This window comes from Entelurus aequoreus, linkage group LG12, assembly GCF_033978785.1.
Source record: "Entelurus aequoreus isolate RoL-2023_Sb linkage group LG12, RoL_Eaeq_v1.1, whole genome shotgun sequence".
Lineage (NCBI taxonomy): Eukaryota > Metazoa > Chordata > Actinopteri > Syngnathiformes > Syngnathidae > Entelurus > Entelurus aequoreus.
This window is the reverse complement of record NC_084742.1, coordinates 64,029,431-64,050,787: the sequence shown is the minus strand read 5'-3', so window position 1 is coordinate 64,050,787 and position 21,357 is coordinate 64,029,431. Positions and strand designations below refer to the sequence as shown.

The window sequence follows — 21,357 nt, the reverse complement described above, 5'->3', positions numbered from 1 at the left end:
TCTCAAGTCTTTGCCCTCAAGTCTTGAGTCAAGACAGGCAAGTCCAGAGTCAAGTCCAAAGTCAAGACTGGAAAGTCTCAAGTCAAGTCACAAGTCCTGCATTTTGAGTTCTGAGTCCTTTCAAGTCCTTTTAACCACAGATTCATATTTTTACACAGATTGTGTATGCTTTTAAAACGCTGTATTTATTTATTAAAACAAGTGCATTTGAAATAGCAAGAAAAAAAATAGTACTGACATTGCAATTCATAATAGCACTATTAACCAGTCATTTTAATAGTTTAAACAATTTTAAACATTTAACTCATTCCTTTACAGAATAAACACATTTTCAAAAACAAGTGCAGCTGTACTTATTTGTACAAAAGTGTTAACCTTGTATTTCCATGGCATATTGCATTGTAACTAGTTCCACAGCAGTTTCTATTCTGTTCTTACCTTATCTCATTGATCTCATCTCATACTGTATGTGTGTTTATGTGTGCGTACACATGAAAAACATAACAAATACATGAACATAACAATGAACAGAGTTGTACTTTTTAGATGTCAGGGCCCTATGCAATATGTACACATATTCTTAATATAGTATACATTTTAACTGACCTTTATTTGACTGTTTGTCTTTTTGTAGGTGGCTAAAATACGCGGTGCTGCTGACCGCCGTCTAACGTTATGTTACTGTGTGTGATACATTGACTAACATAACGTTAAGTGTAGGTACCTCATGCAACCCTGCTTAAAAAAAATCACTTGATAAAAAGTATGAATAAGGTAGCAAACTGCAGTGGACGCAACATATTGCAGTGTTTGCAATGACGTTATAACCATAGATATCTTATAAGTAGACGCAGTATTGGTTGCTGTGACGCGAGCAATTTGCATCTTGAAGTGGTGATGAGGAGCCGGCGAGCAACCTAAACTGACAGTTGACAGGTAGAAAACAAAGATGGTGTTCAGCGTTTTCCTGCTCAAATGAGCGGACTGTTGAAAATAGGAATCGGGGGATTACTTTTCACAAGTAAGATTTAACATTAATGTACTATTGGTTGTATTTTATGAAAATAACATTACCACAGAGTTGAGAAGGAGCAAAGATCTTCAATATTTGTATGTGAAAATCACAAATAAATCTTCTGGGGGAGGATGACGCCCCTACAGGGGTTTGGTTTACAAACTTTCAGCCCCACCTAAGACAAAATTCACCAGCCGCCACTGATTATGATGCATTCTCATTTTAGGCAAAATATAAGACAATACTTTCTTAACAGTATAATTGTAACCAGGAATAAGTCTTCAAGTAACAATATTCAAATACTAACATTGTTGGGTAAGACAGCATTTGGTTTTATTCTGAATCCAGTGAAACAGATTGGTGGTTTTAGCTGATATAAAGACTTTCAGGTGTTTATATATGTTCAAGTATTTGGCAGACGCTTTTATCCTAAGCGAAATACATACAAAATACATATATAACAATCACTGTAAACATGATCATTTAAGGGAAGAATGTAATACAAAATATCAATACAAAGTGTCAAGACAGAATAAACTCTCTGCTGCTGCAGCAACAGAGATACGGTCTGTAAGATATATAGATATCTAATGTATTCATACATTGTTTATGTAGGATATACGCATGTATATATAACGTAATCATATTGTTTCTTCAACTTAAAAATAGCTGACCGTTTTTTCCCCCCTTCTCTGGACTTATATTCCCAGTTTTGATCTCGGACGTCTGGTCACTTATAGCATATAAGAATATTATATTACTGTTAAGCAAACTATGAATAATAAAACATGTGTCCTTTATCATAGCTACACGTATGACAAAAAAAGCGCGTGAAAATGAGTGGTATTCAGTGAGGTAAAATGAATTAAATGCACTGACAGTTCATCGCTCCTGCCAAATGAATTGCACTGAGTGGAGCGGATCACCACTCCAAGATGGCGGCCCCGCGTCTCGTCTGCGCCAGTAGGCAGTAGCCCTCGATGCTGCGTCTACTTATAAGATGTCTATGGTTATAAGGTTAGCAGTGAGTTTACAGCCTCACTGATTTAACTACACAGCAAATAAAAGTCAAGTTACTTAGCCAATAAACGTTATCTTACATTCAAAACTTACCCTTCTTTGTGCAACTTCAAATGTCGAACGAAGTTGGAAGTTGTTGCGTCTCCGTCTGTAATATTCGAACTGCGTAATTTGCATACGGTAATTCGTTTTTTGTTGACCAAGTCGTAGTTTTTATACCCGAACGAAACCAACTTTGGTATAAATCTTTCTCACTGCCGCATTGTTTGACAACTCTTGTTCATTGGTTGTCCTGCAATTTGATTGGCTGAATGCTGTGTGATGAAAACAATGTAGATCTAATTTGATTGGCTGTTGTACTGAGAGCACACACGCTGACACGCAGCGCACACGCTGATAGACAGACATGTACAAAATGAAAGCTACGGAGCGCTCCCAAATAACTTTTTAAGCTTTAGGTTTTGGGGAAAGTAGCAAGTCATGTCAAGTCAAAAGGCTCAAGTCCAAGTGAAGTCACAAGTCATTGATGTTAAAGTATAAGTCGAGTTGCAAGTCTCTTTACATTTTGTCAAGTCGAGTCTAAAGTCATCAAATTAATGACTCGAGTCTGACTCGAGTCCAAGTCATGTGACTCGAGTCCACACCTCTGCTAATTAATCATATTCGGTACCATACCGCCTCTGAAAAGTACCGGTCCGCCACACCCTAAGATTTTTTGTTAAAATAAAGCCAATAATGCATTTTTTTCCGGTCCCCTTCATTTAGAAAAGTATAGAAAAGTATCGAAATAATATTGGCATCGGGACAACACTAGTCACTAAAATATCATGCAAAAAGTGCAGATTCCAACCATTGAAATACTTTGTATAGTTCAAGACTTACGGTAATTAGAAAACATGACTGCACATCATAATGGCAGCTACACTTGCCATCTTAAACATCTAAAAAAATTATTTTGGAATGTCCGACGGGCCAGATTGAAAATCTTAACTGGCCGCATGTGGCCCCCGGGCCTTAATTTGCCCAGGTCTGAAGTAAGTAGATTATTAATTATTTTTTACAGTTTGTCCCTCATAATGTAGACAAAATAAAGGTAGATAAATGACACAATATGTTACTGCATAGACTAATTAGGAGTCTTTGTTTGTTTACGTACTACTAAAAGACAAGTTGTCTCGTATGTTCACTATTTTATTTAAGGACTAAATTACAATAATAAACATGTTTCATCTTAGATTTTTTTTTCAAATAAAGCCAATATAATTACATTTTTTTGTGGTCCCCTTTATTTAGAAAAGTATCAAAATATATTTTGTTGGTATCGGGACAACACAGCATCGACCAGGAAGAGACATTGCGTCATACATACTGTGACAAAACTCACCTTTTTCGGACGTTGCTCCACCCTTTGGTGAACTTCAACCTCCGCTCCCCCCCGGCACAAATATTTGTGTTAAACGACCTCCAGGCTGCTGCAGGGACGAGTTAAAACAACACAACATGTCAGCCAGCTACAGACTGTGGGTGAAGAACGCCAAGCAGGTGGTTGTAATCTGCAACCATGGAGAGAAATACCTCACCTCGGACGGCTCGCTCAGTCTCTGCGTCATCCAGGACGGCAGCCTGGTCATCGGCAGGTGGAGTATTCTTAGACATCATTTTTATTCATCTAGTTATGAAAGAGAGGTGAACAAGTTAAAGGTGTGTAATGATAATACAAGCATGTTTAACATTCCTTTCTTCCATGAAGACAAGAATAAGTTGGTTTGTTACCTGATTCTGATGACTTGCATTGATTGGACGTCCACATTTTCAAATGGAGGAAAAAAAGTCCTCCTTTCTGTCCAATACCACATGAAAGTGCTTGCTTTTTGCCATCTTATTTGTCCAGCTCCCATACTCCTTTTTATACACTTTACAAGAAATACATTGGCGGCAAACTCCGTAGCTTGCTGGCTTTCTGAGACTCTTATTTTGTTAGCACAGGCAGGATGGAGCAGGGCTTTTATTGTGAAGACAGGAACTGTGCGGTCCATAGACATTTGGGTCGGCAACCCAAAATGTTGAAAGAGCCATATTGGACCAAAAATACAAAAACAAATCTGTCTGGGACCTCAAAAAATTAAAAGCCATATTACATACATGAGATATAAATTGAATTAGGAGGACTTAAAGGAAACTAAATGACCTCAAATATAGCTACAAATGAGGCATAATGATGCAATATGTACACATAGCTAGCCTAAATAGCATGTTAGCATCGATTAGCTTGCAGTCATGCAGTGACCAAATATGTCTGATTAGCACTCCACACAAGTCAATAACACCAACAAAACTCACCTTTGTGCCTTAACGCACAACGTCAAAAGTTTGGTGGACAAAATGAGACAGAAAAACAAGTGGCACAAAACACGTCCTAGAAAGTCGGAGAAAATTATACATCTAAACTACGGTGGGTTCAAGGACCGCCAAAATTAGTAGGACCAAACGGCGCTCGCCAAATACTCGAATCAGCGAAACATGTTTAATATAAACAGTGTACTTTATAACAGTTAGGGAGGTTTGTGTCATGTTTGTCCTCCTACAGAAACCATATTATCACAAAAAATAAAACAATTTCCCCCTCATCTTTTTTCATACATTTTTGAAAAAGCTCCAGAGAGCCACTAGGGCGGCGCTAAAGAGCCCTTAAAATCTAAGGGTACGCAGCATCGAGCGCTACTGCCTACTGGCGCTGACGAGACGCGGGGCCGCCATCTTGGAGTGGTGATCCGCTCCACTCAGTGCAATTCATTTGGCAGGAGCAATGAACTGTCAGCGCATTTTAATTAATCTTACCTCACTGAATACCACTGATTTTCACGCGCTTTTTTTGTCATACGTGTGGCTATGATAAAGGACATAAGTTTTATTATTCATAGTTTGCTTAACAGTAATATAATATTCTTATATGCTATAAGTGACCAGACGTCCGAGATCAAAACTGGGAATATAATCCCTGAGAAGGGGGGGAAAAACGGTCAGCTATTTTTAAATTGAAGAACAATATGATTAGGTTATATATACATGCGTATATCCTACATAAACAATGTATGAATACATTAGATATCTATATAGCAGAGTTTATTCTGTCTTGACACTTTGTATTGATAATTTTGTATTACATTCTTCCCTTAAATGATCATGTTTACAGTAATTGTTAGCTAACATATTATATACATGTATATATATATATATATATATATATATATCTAAATGAAAGATACAAAAACATGCTATAAAATTATAACAATAAAATTATACTATAGCATGTAATTAAATTAAGAAGTCATAAAATGCCCTTTCATTGACATACTTATACATGACACCTCTCCTTTACATCATAACAGACAATACTTACCTAAATTAAAGAGATACAAAACATGCAATTCAATTATAACAATGAAATTATACTATAGCATGTAAACAAATGAAGAAAAGTCATAATATGCCCTTTCATTGACATACTTATACATGAAAACGACACTTCTCCTTTACATCATAACACATAGACAATACTTACCTAAATTAAAGATACAAAAACATGCAATAAAATGATATAAAATTATACTATAGCATATAATCAAAGAATTCATAAAATACCTTTTCATTGACACATACATGACAACACCTCTCCTTTACATCATAACACATAGACAATACTTACCTAAATTAAAGATACAAAAACATGCAATAAAATTATAACAAAACAATTATACTATAGGATGTAATAACAATTAAGTCATAAAATGCCCTTTCGTTGACACATACATGACAACACCTCTCCTTTACATCATAACACATAGACAATACTTACCTAAATTAAAGAGATACAAAAACATGCAATACAATTATACTAAAGCATTTAATCAAATTAAGAAAAGTCATAAAATGCCCTTTCATTGACACATACTTATACATGACGACACCTCTCCTTTACATCATAACACATAGACAATACTTACCTAAATTAAAGATACAAACACATGCAATAAAATTATAACAATTTATACCATAGCATGTAATCAAATTAAAAAGTCATAAAATGCCCTTTAATTGTCATACTTATACATGACACCTCTCCTTTACATCATAACACATAGACAATACATACCTAAATTAAAGAGATACAAAAACATGCAATAAAATTATAACAATAAATTTATACCATAGCATGTAATCAAATTAAGAAGTCATAAAATGCCCTTTCATTGACACATACTTGTACATGACACCTCTCCTTTACATCATAACACATAGAAAATACTTACCTAAATTAAAGAGATACAAAAACATGCAATACAATTATAGTATAGCATGTAATCAAATTAGGAAGTCATAAAATACCCTTTCATTGACACATACATGACACCTCTCATTTACATCATAACACATAGACCAGGGGTCGGCAACCTTTACCACTCAAAGAGCCATTTTGGCAAGTTTCACAAATTAAAGAAAATGATGGGAGCCACAAAAAAAAAAAAAAATTTAAAATGAAAAACACCGCATATAAAGCTTTAATTGCTTTGTGCTATGTTAACCAGGGGTCTCAGACACACGCACCGGCACGCACTTTAATATGGAAAATTGATGTCAGTGCGACCCGCGAGATTTGAATCAATGGCGCTTGATAGCATCATACTTGCCAACCCTCTCATTATTTCCGGGAGGCTCCCGAATATCAGGGAGTGATGGCACTGCTTATGGTGCCCTCTACAGCCTGCCCAAACAGTGTACCTGCTCGGCCACATGTAGAATGTAGCTTCAGCTTGCTCACGTAAGTGACAGCAAGGCGTACTAGGTCAGCAGCCACACAGCTTACACTGACGGTAGCCGTACCGTATAAAACAACTTTAACACGGTTACGTTACAAATATGCGCCACACTTTGAACCCACACCAAAAAAGAATGACAAACACATTTCTGGAGAACATCTGCACTGTAACACAACATAAACACAACACAATAAATACCCAGAATCCCATGCAGCACTAACTCTTCCGCTCAACCGACGCACGGAGGGGGGGGGGGGTTGATGTGTGGGGGGGTTTTGTGGTAGCGGGGGTGTATAATATAGACCGGAAGAGTTAGGACTGCATGGGATTCTGGGTATTGGTTGTGTTGTGTTTATGTTGTGTTACAGTGGGATGTCCTCCAGAAATGTGTTTTTCATTCTTTTTTTGGTGTGGGTTCACAGTGTGGCGCATATTTGTAACGTAACAGTGTTAAAGTTGTTTTACACGGTACGGCTACCGTCGGTGTAAGCTGTGTGGCTGATGACTAAGTATGCTTTGTTGTCTCCTACGTGTGCAAGTAAAAGCTACATACAACATGTGGCCGGGCTGGCACGCTGTTTGTAAATGCTATAGAGGACAATTACTGCAGTGCAATTAGGGCACGCCCTTAATTTAGTAATTAGAGTGAAAATAGAATTATATTTGCCCTGGGAGTTATCTAGGAGAGGCACTGAGATCCATAAGTCTCCTGGTAAAATCAGGGGGGTCGGCAAGTATGCAGCTGAGCCGCATCAGAGTGGTCAAAGAGCCGCATGCGGCTCCGGAGCCGCGGGTTGCCGACCCCTGACATAGACAATACTTACCTAAATTAAAGACACAAAAACATGCAATACAATTATAATAAAATTATACTATAGCATGTAATCAAATTAGTCATAAAATGCCCTTTCATTGACACATACTTATACATGACACCTCTCCTTTACATCATAACACAGACAATACTTACCTAAAGAGATACAAAAACAGGCAATAAAATTATAACAATATAGTATGTAATCAAATTAAGTCACAAAATGCCCTTTCATTGACACATACTTATACATGACACCTCTCCTTAACATCATAACACAGACAATACATGCTCTCGTTCCCATCTGTCATTATTTGTAAAAAAAAATGGTTGGTGTCTTCATCAGTGACGGTCTGATTGAAGCGGCGGGGCCTGCGGACGTGATAGAATCTCAGTATTCGGCGGCGTCTTTTGAGCGTGTGATCGACGCAACAGGAATGTGCGTCCTGCCCGGTGAGTGACAGTCTGACCTCTGACCTGTCGGCAGGATTTCTGACATATTTGTTGCAGGCTTGGTGGACGCTCACACCCACCCGGTGTGGGCCGGCGACCGTGTGCACGAGTTTGCGATGAAGGTACTTGAATGTTTTACGTTCCGACTCCGTGGTTGCGTTAACGGTGAGAGACGTTGCCGCTGCAGCTGGCGGGCGCCACCTACATGGACGTGCACCGGGCGGGCGGCGGCATCCACTTCACGGTGGCGCACACCCGAGCGGCGGCGGCGTCCGACCTGCTGGCCTCGCTGAGCGGCAGGCTGGAGAGGATGCAGCGGGCCGGCACCACCTTGGTGGAGGTGAAGAGCGGCTACGGCCTGGAGCTGCAGGCGGAGTTGAAGATGCTGGAGGTGATGGAGGAAGCCCGGCGGAAGGTGGCCATCAACATCTCCTCCACCTACTGCGGCGCTCACGCCGTGCCCAAGTGGGTGTGGTCCTCACCGGTGATGATGATGATGATGACGAGCCGCCTTTCACGCTCCGGCGTGTGCTCCTCAGAGGGAAGAGCGTTGAAGAAGCCACTGAGGACATTTTGAAGGTTCAGCTCCCGGAGCTGAAAGCGCGAATGTCAGCCGGTACTCTCCACGTGGACAACATCGACGTCTTCTGCGAAAAAGGTGTGTTCGACCTGGGCGCCACTCGTGCCATCCTGCAGGCGGGCAAGGACATGGGCCTCAACATCAACTTCCACGGGGACGAGCTCCATCCCATGGACGCTGCTCAGGTAGCCTCTCTATTTCTTCCTGTTTGCTAACAAACGGTAGCGTGTTGGTAGCTTTGTTTTGGGTGTCGGCAGCTGGGGGCGGAGCTTGGCGCACTGGCCATCAGCCACCTGGAGGAAGTCACGGATGAGGGCATCGCCGCCATGGCCCAGGCTGAAACGGCCGCCGTCCTGCTGCCGACCACAGCTTACATTCTACGGTGACGTTTTGGAACTTACCGCGTTCCCTCAGTGAACTTCCTGTTTCCTTCCTTGGCAGACACTGAGTGCACCCTCTTGTAGTTGTTAGCATAGAAAACTACTTCATATATGTCACAAAATCCATGATTATTGGGTTTAAAATGTACTAAATTGCAAGCATAAAACGTTATGTTAGCAGCATGTCGATGTTAGCATTTAAAAATATGAACAGCTAACATACTTTTAAGATCCATGATTAGGTTAAAAAGGTACAAAATTAGCTAAAATACTATCAAAAAATATTAGCATTCCAACATTAGCATACTTCTAAGATGGCATCAAGTAACAAACTTGTTCATTGTTAGCTCAAATGCTACAATAAAACATTAGCATATTAATGTTGGCATGCTAATATTAGCATGCTAATAGCGGAAAAAGTCACATATTTCTAAGATGGCGGCAATGAATGAAATCCGTGAATACTAAGCACTTATAAATACCAAATTAGCTGAAATGCGAGCATAAAAACATTAGCATGCTAATTTTAGCATGCTCACAATATAGTATGTTAACATGACAACAGCTACCATACTTTTAGGAGGGCGCCAAGTAACAAAATCTATTAACATCGGGTTCAAAATGTACTAAATTGCGAGCATAAAAGGTAATGTTAGCAGCACGTCGATGTTAGCATGTCGATGTTAGCATATAAACTAACATACTTTTAAGATCCATGATTAGGTTAAAAATGTACAAAATTAGCTAAAATACTATGAAAAAATATTAGCATTCCAACATTAGCATACTTCTAAGATGGCATCAAGTAACAAATTTGTTCATTGTTAGCTCAAATGCTACAATAAAACATTAGCATATTAAAGTTTGCATGCTAATATTAGTTACATATTTCTAAGATGGCCCAATGAATGAAATCCATGAATACTAAGTTACAAATACCAAATTAGCTAAAATGCGAGCATAAAAACATTAGCATGCTAATTTTAGCATGCTCACAATATAGTATGTTAACATGACAACAGCTACCATACTTTTAGGAGGGCGCCAAGTAACAAAATCTATTAACATTGGGTTTAAAATGTACTAAATTGCGAGCATAAAAGGTAATGTTAGCAGCACGTCGATGTTAGCATCATGTCGATGTTAGCATCATGTCGATGTTAGCATATAAAAATATGAACAGCTAACATACTTTTAAGATCCATGATTAGGTTAAAAATGTACAAAATTAGCTAAAATACTATCAAAAAATATTAGCATTCCAACATTAGCATACTTCTAAGATGGCATCAAGTAACAAACCTGTTCATTGTTAGCTCAAATGCTACAATAAAACATTAGCATATTAAAGTTGGCATGCTAATAATATTAGCATGCTAATAGCGGAAAAAGTCACATATTTCTAAGATGGCCCAATGAATGAAATCCATGAATACTAAGTTACAAATACCAAATTAGCTAAAATGCGAGCATAAAAACATTAGCATGCTAATTTTAGCATGCTCACAATATAGTATGTTAACATGACAACAGCTACCATACTTTTAGGAGGGCGCCAAGTAACAAAATCTATTAACATTGGGTTTAAAATGTACTAAATTGCGAGCATAAAAGGTAATGTTAGCAGCACGTCGATGTTAGCATCATGTCGATGTTAGCATATAAAAATATGAACAGCTAACATACTTTTAAGATCCATGATTAGATTAAAAATGTACAAAATTAGGTAAAATACTATCAAAAAATATTAGCATTCCAACATTAGCATACTTCGAAGATGGCATCAAGTAACAAACCTGTTCATTGTTAGCTCAAATGCTACAATAAAACATTAGCATATTAAAGTTGGCATGCTAATATTAGCATGCTAATAGCGGAAAAAGTCAAATATTTCTAAGATGGCCCAATGAATGAAATCCATGAATACTAAGTTACAAATACCAAATTAGCTAAAATGCGAGCATAAAAACATTAGCATGCTAATTTTAGCATGCTCACAATATAGTATGTTAACATGACAACAGCTACCATACTTTTAGGAGGGCGCCAAGTAACAAAATCTATTAACATTGGGTTTAAAATGTACTAAATTGCGAGCATAAAAGGTAATGTTAGCAGCACGTCGATGTTAGCATCATGTCGATGTTAGCATCATGTCGATGTTAGCATATAAAAATATGAACAGCTAACATACTTTTAAGATCCATGATTAGATTAAAAATGTACAAAATTAGGTAAAATACTATCAAAAAATATTAGCATTCCAACATTAGCATACTTCTAAGATGGCATCAAGTAACAAACCTGTTCATTGTTAGCTCAAATGCTACAATAAAACATTAGCATATTAAAGTTGGCATGCTAATAATATTAGCATGCTAATAGCGGAAGAAGTCACATATTTCTAAGATGGCCCCAATGAATGAAATCCATGAATACTAAGTTATAAATACCAAATTAGCTAAAATGCGAGCATAAAAACATTAGCATGCTAATTTTAGCATGCTCACAATATAGTATGTTAACATGACAACAGCTACCATACTTTTAGGAGGGCGCCAAGTAACAAAATCTATTAACATTGGGTTTAAAATGTACTAAATTGCGAGCATAAAAGGTAATGTTAGCAGCACGTCGATGTTAGCATGTAAAAATATGAACAGCGAACATACTTTTAAGATCCATGATTAGGTTAAAAATGTACAAAATTAGCTAAAATACTATCAAAAAATATTAGCATTCCAACATTAGCATACTTCTAAGATGGCATCAAGTAACAAATCTCCATGATTTTTTGGTTAACACATTCATTGTTAGCTCAAATGCTACATAAAACGTTAGCATATTAATATTAGCATGCTAATAGCTGAAAAAGTCACATATTTCTAAAATGGCGGCAATGAATGAAATCCATGAATACTAAGTTATAAATACCAAATTAGCTAAAATGCGAGCATAAAACATTAGCATGCTAATTTTAGCATGCTCACAATATAGTATGTTAACATGACAACAGCTACCATACTTTTAGAAGGGTGCCAAGTAACAAAATCTATTAATATTGGGTTTAAAATGTACTAAATTGCGAGCATAAAAGGTAATGTTAGCAGCACGTCGATGTTAGCATGTGAAAATATGAACAGCTAACATACTTTTAAGATCCATGATTAGGTTAAAAATGTACAAAATTAGCTAAAATACTATCAAAAAATATAAGCATTCCAACATGAGCATACTTCTAAGATGGCATCAAGTAACAAACTTGTTCATTGTTAGCTCAAATGCTATGATAAAACATTAGCATATTAATGTTGGCATGCTAATATTAGCATGCTAATAGCGGAAAAAGTCACATATTTCTAAGATGGCGGCAATGAATGAAATCCATGAATACTAAGTTATAAATACCAAATTAGCTGAAATGCGAGCATAAAAACACTAGCATGCTAATTTTAGAATGCTCACAATATAGTATGTTAACATGACAACAGCTACCATACTTTTAGGAGGGTGCCAAGTAACAAAATCTATTAACATTGGGTTTAAAATGTAGTAAATTGCGAGCATAAAAGGTAATGTTAGCAGCATGTCGATGTTAGCATGTAAAAAGATGAACAGCGAACATACTTTTAAGATCCATGATTAGGTTAAAAATGTACAAAATTAGCTAAAATACTATCAAAAAATATTAGCATTCCAACATTAGCATACTTCTAAGATGGCATCAAGTAACAAATCTCCATGATTTTTTGGTTAACACGTTCATTGTTAGCTCAAATGCTACATAAAACGTTAGCATATTAATATTAGCATGCTAATAGCTGAAAAGGTCACATACTTCTAAGATGGCCCCAATGAATGAAAACCATGAATACTAAGTTATAAATACCAAATTAGCTAAAATGCGAGCATAAAAACATTAGCATGCTAATTTTAGCATGCTCACAATATAGTATGTTAACATGACAACAGCTACCATACTTTTAGGAGGGTGCCAAGTAACAAAATCTATTAATATTGGGTTTAAAATGTACTAAATTGCGAGCATAAAAGGTAATGTTAGCAGCAAGTCGATGTTAGCATGTAAAAATATGAACAGCTAACATACTTTTAAGATCCATGATTAGGTTAAAAATGTACAAAATTAGCTAAAATACTATCAAAAAATATTAGCATTCCAACATTAGCATACTTCTAAGATGGCATCAAGTAACAAATCTCCATGATTTTTTGGTTAACACGTTCATTGTTAGCTCAAATGCTACATAAAACGTTAGCATATTAATATTAGTATGCTAATAGCTGAAAAAGTCACATATTTCTAAAATGGCGGCAATGAATGAAACTCATGAATACTAAGTTATAAATACCAAATTAGCTGAAATGTGAGCATAAAAACATTAGCATGCTAATTTTAGCATGCTCACAATATAGTATGTTAACATGACAACCGCTACCATACTTTTAGGAGGGCGCCAAGTAACAAAATCTATTAACATTGGGTTTAAAATGTACTAAATCGCGAGCATAAAAGGTAATGTTAGCAGCACGTCGATGTTAGCATGTAAAAATATGAACAGCGAACATACTTTTAAGATCCATGATTAGGTTAAAAATGTACAAAATTAGCTAAAATACTATCCAAAAATATTAGCATTCCAACATTAGCATACTTCTAAGATGGCATCAAGTAACGAATCTCCATGATATTTTGGTTACCACGTTAGGTAATAAAACGTTAGCATATTAATGTTGGCATGCTAATATTAGCATGCTAATAGGGGAACAGCTCACATATTTCTAAGATGGCCCCAATGAATGAAAACCATTAAGTTATAAATACCAAATTAGCTAAAATGCGAGCATTAGCATGCTAATTTTAGCATGCTCACAATATAGTATGTTAACATGACAACAGCTACCATACTTTTAGGAGGGTGCCAAGTAACAAAATCTATTAATATTGGGTTTAAAATGTACTAAATTGCGAGCATAAAAGGTAATGTTAGCAGCATGTCGATGTTAGCATGTGAAAATATGAACAGCTAACATACTTTTAAGATCCATTAGGTTAAAAATGTACAAAATTAGCTCAAATACTATCCAAAAATATTAGCATTCCAACATTAGCATACTTCTAAGATGGCATCAAGTAACAAATCTCCATGATATTTTGGTTAAATCGTTAGTTAATAAAACGTTAGCATATTAATGTTGGCATGCTAATATTAGCATGCAAATAGCGGAAAAAGTCACATACTTCTAAGATGGCCCCAATGAATGAAAACCATGAATACTAAATTAGCGGAGATGCGAGCATAAAAACGTTAGCATGCTAATTTTAGCATGCTAATATTAGCATGATAACAAGTTGCATACTTCTAAGATGGCGGCAATGAATGAAATCCATGAATACTAAATTAGCTGAGATGCGAGCATAAAAACATTAGCATGCTAATGTTAGCATGATAACAAGTCGCATACTTCTAAGATGGCCCCAATGAATGAAAACCATTAATACCAAATTAGCTAAAATGCGAGCATAAAAACGTTAGCGTGCTAACACGTTAACAGTTGGCATACATTTAAGATGGCGTCACGTTTCAAGACAGGAATGTTCCATGGATGAGTGTCCTCTAACCTGCGTACACCTCCAGGCTGCCACAGCCGCGAGCCCGCGCCATGCTGGAGGCGGGCGTGGTGGTGGCCCTGGGCAGCGACTTCAACCCCAACGCCTACTGCTGCTCCATGGTGAGGATGGACGTGATGGTTAGCATCTTCCTGCTGTTAAGTCTTTTGTTCCACCTTCCAGCCCATCGTCATGCACCTGGCCTGCGTCAACATGAGGATGTCCATGTCTGAGGCCCTGGCGGCGGCAACCATCAACGCCGCCTACGCCCTCGGCCGCTGGCGCACGCACGGCTCCCTGGAGGCGGGCAAACACGGCGACCTGCTGGTGCTCAACGCCCCTCGGTACAAAGATGTTTGTTATTATGTACACCAGGTAGTAGACTATTATTATATACACCAGGTAGTAGACTATTATTATATACACCAGGTAGTAGACTATTATTATGCACACTAGGTAGTAGACTATTATTATGCACACTAGGTAGTAGACTATTATTATGTAGACCAGGTAGTAACTATTATTATGTACACCAGGTAGTAGACTATTATTATGCACACTAGGTAGTAGACTATTATTATGTAGACCAGGTAGTAACTATTATTATGTACACCAGGTAGTAGACTATTATTATGCACACTAGGTAGTAGACTATTATTATGTAGACCAGGTAGTAACTATTATTATGTACACCAGGTAGTAGACTATTATTATGCACAGCAGGTAGTAGACTATTATTATGCACACTAGGTAGTAGACTATTATTATGCACACTAGGTAGTAGACTATTATTATGCACACTAGGTAGTAGACTATTATTATGTAGACCAGGTAGTAACTATTATTATGTACACCAGGTAGTAGACTATTATTATGCACAGCAGGTAGTAGACTATTATTATGTACACCAGGTAGTAGACTATTATTATGTACACCAGGTAGTAGACTATTATTATGCACACTAGGTAGTAGACTATTATTATGTAGACCAGGTAGTAACTATTATTATGTACACCAGGTAGTAGACTATTATTATGTACAGCAGGTAGTAGACTATTATTATGCACACCAGGTAGTAGACTATTATCATGCACACCAGGTAGTAGACTATTATTATGCACACCAGGTAGTAGACTATTATTATGTACACCAGGTAGTAGACTATTATTATGCACACTAGGTAGTAGACTATTATTATGTAGACCAGGTAGTAACTATTATTATGTACACCAGGTAGTAGACTATTATTATGCACAGCAGGTAGTAGACTATTATTATGTACACCAGGTAGTAGACTATTATTATGTACACCAGGTAGTAGACTATTATTATGCACACTAGGTAGTAGACTATTATTATGTAGACCAGGTAGTAACTATTATTATGTACACCAGGTAGTAGACTATTATTATGTACAGCAGGTAGTAGACTATTATTATGCACACCAGGTAGTAGACTATTATTATGCACACCAGGTAGTAGACTATTATTATGCACACCAGGTAGTAGACTATTATTATGTACACCAGGTAGTAGACTATTATTATGTACACCAGGTAGTAGACTATTATGTACACCAGGTAGTAGACTATTATTATGTACACTAGGTAGTAGACTATTATTATGTACACCAGGTAGTAGACTATTATTATGTACACCAGGTAGTAGACTATTATTATGTACACCAGGTAGTAGACTATTATTATGTACACTAGGTAGTAGACTATTATTATGTACAGCAGGTAGTAGACTATTATTATGTACACCAGGTAGTAGACTATTATTATGTACACTAGGTAGTAGACTATTATTATGTACAGCAGGTAGTAGACTATTATTATGTACACCAGGTAGTAGACTATTATTATGTACAGCAGGTAGTAGACTATTATTATGTACACCAGGTAGTAGACTATTATTATGTACACCAGGTAGTAGACTATTATTATGTACACCAGGTAGTAGACTATTATTATGTACACTAGGTAGTAGACTATTATTATGTACACCAGGTAGTAGACTATTATTATGCACACCAGGTAGTAGACTATTATTATGTACACTAGGTAGGAGACAATTATTATGTAGACCAGGTAGTAACTATTATTATGTACACCAGGTAGTAGACTATTATTATGTACACTAGGTAGTAGACTATTATTATGTACACTAGGTAGTAGACTATTATGTACACCATGTAGTAACTATTATTATGTAGACCAGGTAGTAACTATTATTATGTACACCAGGTAGTAACTATTATTATGTACACCAGGTAGTAGACTATTATTATGTACACTAGGTAGTAGACTATTATTATGTACACTAGGTAGTAGACTATTATGTACACCATGTAGTAACTATTATTATGTAGACCAGGTAGTAACTATTATTATGTACACCAGGTAGTAACTATTATTATGTAGACCAGGTAGTAACTATTATTATGTACACCAGGTAGTAGACCATTATTATGTACGCCAGGTAGTAGACTATTATTATGTAGACCAGGTAGTAGACTATTATTATGTAGACCAGGTAGTAGACTATTATTATGTAGACCAGGTAGTAGAGTATTATTATGTACAGCAGGTAGTAACTATTATTATGTAGACCAGGTAGTAACTATTATTATGTACACCAGGTAGTAACTATTATTATGTACACCAGGTAGTAGACTATTATTATGTACACTAGGTAGTAGACTATTATGTACACTAGGTAGTAGACTATTATGTACACCATGTAGTAACTATTATTATGTAGACCAGGTAGTAACTATTATTATGTACACCAGGTAGTAACTATTATTATGTAGACCAGGTAGTAACTATTATTATGTACACCAGGTAGTAGACTATTATTATGTACACTAGGTAGTAGACTATTATGTACACCATGTAGTAACTATTATTATGTAGACCAGGTAGTAACTATTATTATGTACACCAGGTAGTAACTATTATTATGTACACCAGGTAGTAGACTATTATTATGTACACTAGGTAGTAGACTATTATTATGTACACTAGGTAGTAGACTATTATGTACACCATGTAGTAACTATTATTATGTAGACCAGGTAGTAACTATTATTATGTACACCAGGTAGTAGACTATTATTATGCACACTAGGTAGTAGACTATTATTATGCACACCAGGTAGTAACTATTATTATGTAGACCAGGTAGTAACTATTATTATGTACACCAGGTAGTAGACCATTATTATGTACGCCAGGTAGTAGACTATTATTATGTAGACCAGGTAGTAGATTATTATGTACGCCAGGTAGTAGACTATTATTATGTAGACCAGGTAGTAGACTATTATTATGTAGACCAGGTAGTAGACTATTATTATGTAGACCAGGTAGTAGACTATTATTATGTACAGCAGGTAGTAGACTATTATTATGTAGACCAGGTAGTAGACTATTATTATGTAGACCAGGTAGTAGACTATTATTATGTACAGCAGGTAGTAGACGATCATGTGACACTTGGTGCTACAGGTGGGAGCATCTGGTCTACCAGCTGGGGGGACATCAGGAGCTCATCCGCTACGTGGTCGTCAAGGGCAACGTGGTCTACGACAACGACAAGACTCTGGACTTGTGAGCTTGACTTTGTACTGAGAGAATAAAACATTTCATCTTTGGAAGGTCTTAAAGTGGGTGTTTAAAGTGTTTAAAGTGTTTAAAGTGCTAAAGTGCGGCCCGTAACTCACTATTTTATGTCCAATCGCTAACATTCCAATATTAATATGTTAAAATTATTTGTTAATTATTTTCGGTTATTCACTAATGCAAACTGTAAGAATGCTATTATTAGCATGTTAGCATGCTAGAGTTTTTAGCTCATTTTGCTAATTTTTTTTGTTACTTGCCGCCATCTGGTCAACGTGCTAACTGTTAGCATTTCAGTTCGGCTTTGCCTCAACATTTTGCAGGTATACACCTCAGCTTGAAATATTTTGTTACTTTTCGAATGATACATGTTAGCATACTAACATTAGTATGCTAGCTTTTTTTTAAGCTACTTGATGCATGCTACCGTTAGCTGACTAGCATTTTAAACACATTTTTCAGATACACACCTCAGTAAGAGCCATGTGCTAGTTAGCATTTTAACATGATAAAATTACTTGTTAATTATTTTGGTGATTCACTAATGCTAACTGTAAGAATGCTATTATTAGCATGTTAGCATGCTAGAGTTTTTAGCTCATTTTGCTAATTTTTTGTTACTTGGCGCTATCTGGTCAACGCGCTAACTGTTAGCATTTCAGTTCGACTTTGCCTCAACATTCACACAATTTTGCAGGTATACACCTCATGGTCATATTTTATAGGTACACGTTTCAGTTCTATTTTGGTACTTGATGCATGCTAACGTCAACAGGCTAGCATATTAAACAATTTTAACGTACACACTTCAGTAATATATTTTGGTACCTGATGTATGTGTTAGTTAGCATTTTAACATGTTAAAATTATTTGTTAATTATTTTGGTTATTCACTAATGCTAACTGTAAGAATGCTATTATTAACATGTTAGCATGCTAGAGTTTTTAGCTAATTTTGCTAATTTTTGTTACTTTCCGCTATCTGGTCAACGTGCTAATTGTTAGCAGGTATACACCTCATGGTCAAATATTTTGTTACTTTTTTAATGATACTTCTTAGCACGCTAACGGTAGTATGCTGGCTTTTTAAAAGCATATTTTATAGGTGCACACCTCGGTTCTATTTTGGTACTTGATGCATGCTAACGTCAACAGGCTAGCATATTAAACAATTTTAACGTACACACCTCAGTAATATATTTTGGTACCTGATGTGTTAGTTAGCATTTTAACATGTTAAAATGATTTGTTAATTATTTTGGTTATTCACTAATGCTAACTGTAAGAATGCTATTATTAACATGTTAGCATGCTAGAGTTTTTAGCTAATTTTGGTTACTTTCCGCTATCTGGTCAACGTGCTAACTGTTAGCAGGTATACACCTCATGGTCAATTATTTTGTAACTTTTTTAATGATACTTCTTAGCACGCTAACGGTAGTATGCTGGCTTTTTAAAAGCATATTTTATAGGTACACACCTCGGTTTTATTTTGGTACTTGATGCATGCTAACGTCAACAGGCTAGCATATTAAACAATTTTAACATGCACACCTCAGTAATATCTTTTGGTACCTGATGTGTTAGTTAGCATTTTAACATATTAAAATGATTTGTTAATTATTTTGGTTATTCACTAATGCTAACTGTAAGAATGCTATTATTAACATGTTAGCATGCTAGAGTTTTTAGCTAATTTTGCTAATTTTTGTTACTTTCCACTATCTGGTCAACGTGCTAACTGTTAGCAGGTATACACCTCATGGTCAAATATTTTGTTACTTTTTTAATGATACTTCTTAGCACGCTAACGGTAGTATGCTGGCTTTTTAAAAGCATATTTTATAGGTACACACCTCGGTTTTATTTTGGTACTTGATGCATGCTATCGTCAACAGGCTAGCATATTAAACAATTTTAACATGCACACCTCAGTAATATCTTTTGGTACCTGATGTATGTGTTAGTTAGCATTTTAACATGTTAACATTATTTGTTCATTATTTTGGTTATTCATTAATGCTAACTGTAAGAATGCTATTAATAGCATGTTAGCATGCTAGAGTTTTTAGCTCATTTTGCTCATTTTTTGTTACTTGGCGCTATCTGGTCAACGTGCTAGCTGTTAGCAGGTACACACCTCATGGTCAAATATTTTGTTACTTTTTTAATGATACTTCTTAGCATGCTAACGGTAGTATGCTGGCTTTTTAAAAGCATATTTTATAGGTACACACCTCGGTTCTATTTTGGTACTTGATGCATGCTAACGTCAACAGGCTAGCATATTAAACAATTTTAACGTACACACCTCAGTAATATATTTTGGTACCTGATGCATGTGTTAGTTAGCATTTTAGCATGCCAACGTTATCATGTTAGATGTTTTTTTTTTTTTTAAGCTAATTTAGCAGGTATGCAACTCAGCGTCAGAAATATTTGTATTTCACTAATGCTAACTGTAAGCAAAATACTGCTAAGAGTTTTGAGCTCATTTTGCCTACATTTTTTGTTACTTGACGCTATCTGGCCAACATGCTAACTGTTAGCATTTCAGTTCAGCTTATGTTAATTATTTTGGTTATTCATTAATGCTAACTGTAAGAATGCTATTAATAGCATGTTAGCATGCTAGAGTTTTTAGCTCATTTTGCTCATTTTTTGTTACTTGGCGCTATCTGGTCAACGTGCTAGCTGTTAGCAGGTACACACCCCATGGTCAAATATTTTGTTACTTTTTTAATGATACTTCTTAGCATGCTAACGGTAGTATGCTGGCTTTTTAAAAGCATATTTTGTAGGTACACACCTCGGTTCTATTTTGGTACTTGATGCATGCTAACGTCAACAAGCTAGCATATTAAACAATTTTAACGTACACACCTCAGTAATATATTTTGGTACCTGACGCATGTGTTAGTTAGCATTTTAGCATGCCAACGTTAGAATGCTAGATGTTTTTTTTTTTTTTTTTTAGCTAATTTAGCAGGTATGCAACTCAGCGTCAGAAATATTTGTAT

At 36.2% G+C, this 21,357-nt stretch overlaps 2 protein-coding genes across 2 annotated transcripts in view; one reads left to right on the top strand and one right to left on the bottom strand.

The window, feature by feature from the left end:
* ntn4 (netrin 4) overlaps nucleotides 1-3,763 on the bottom strand; it is an 82,736-nt gene extending 78,973 nt beyond the window's left edge. The window contains exons 1-2 of the mRNA XM_062066415.1: nucleotides 3,616-3,763; nucleotides 3,420-3,507 (exon numbers count right to left, since the gene is read on the bottom strand). The gene's annotated coding sequence lies outside the window, so the exon portion shown is untranslated. The remainder of the gene's footprint in view (nucleotides 1-3,419; nucleotides 3,508-3,615) is intronic.
* amdhd1 (amidohydrolase domain containing 1) lies at nucleotides 3,483-18,375 on the top strand. The gene is made up of 9 exons (XM_062066419.1): nucleotides 3,483-3,672; nucleotides 8,013-8,119; nucleotides 8,177-8,241; nucleotides 8,307-8,584; nucleotides 8,659-8,884; nucleotides 8,957-9,081; nucleotides 14,737-14,830; nucleotides 14,892-15,052; nucleotides 18,224-18,375. The coding sequence occupies exons 1-9, from the start codon at nucleotides 3,536-3,538 to the stop codon at nucleotides 18,327-18,329; spliced, it is 1,299 nt and encodes a 432-aa protein (XP_061922403.1). The 5' UTR covers nucleotides 3,483-3,535; the 3' UTR covers nucleotides 18,330-18,375.
* The last annotated feature ends 2,982 nt before the right edge of the window (nucleotides 18,376-21,357 follow it).

Coding starts and splice junctions, on each gene's coding strand:
- amdhd1 (XM_062066419.1), top strand. CDS start 3,536: ATGTCAGCCAGCTACAGACTGTGGGTGAAGAACGCCAAGCAGGTGGTT. Junction 8,585..8,658: donor GGCGCTCACGCCGTGCCCAA/GTGGGTGTGGTC, acceptor TGTGCTCCTCAG/AGGGAAGAGCGTTGAAGAAG. Junction 9,082..14,736: donor ACCACAGCTTACATTCTACG/GTGACGTTTTGG, acceptor GTACACCTCCAG/GCTGCCACAGCCGCGAGCCC.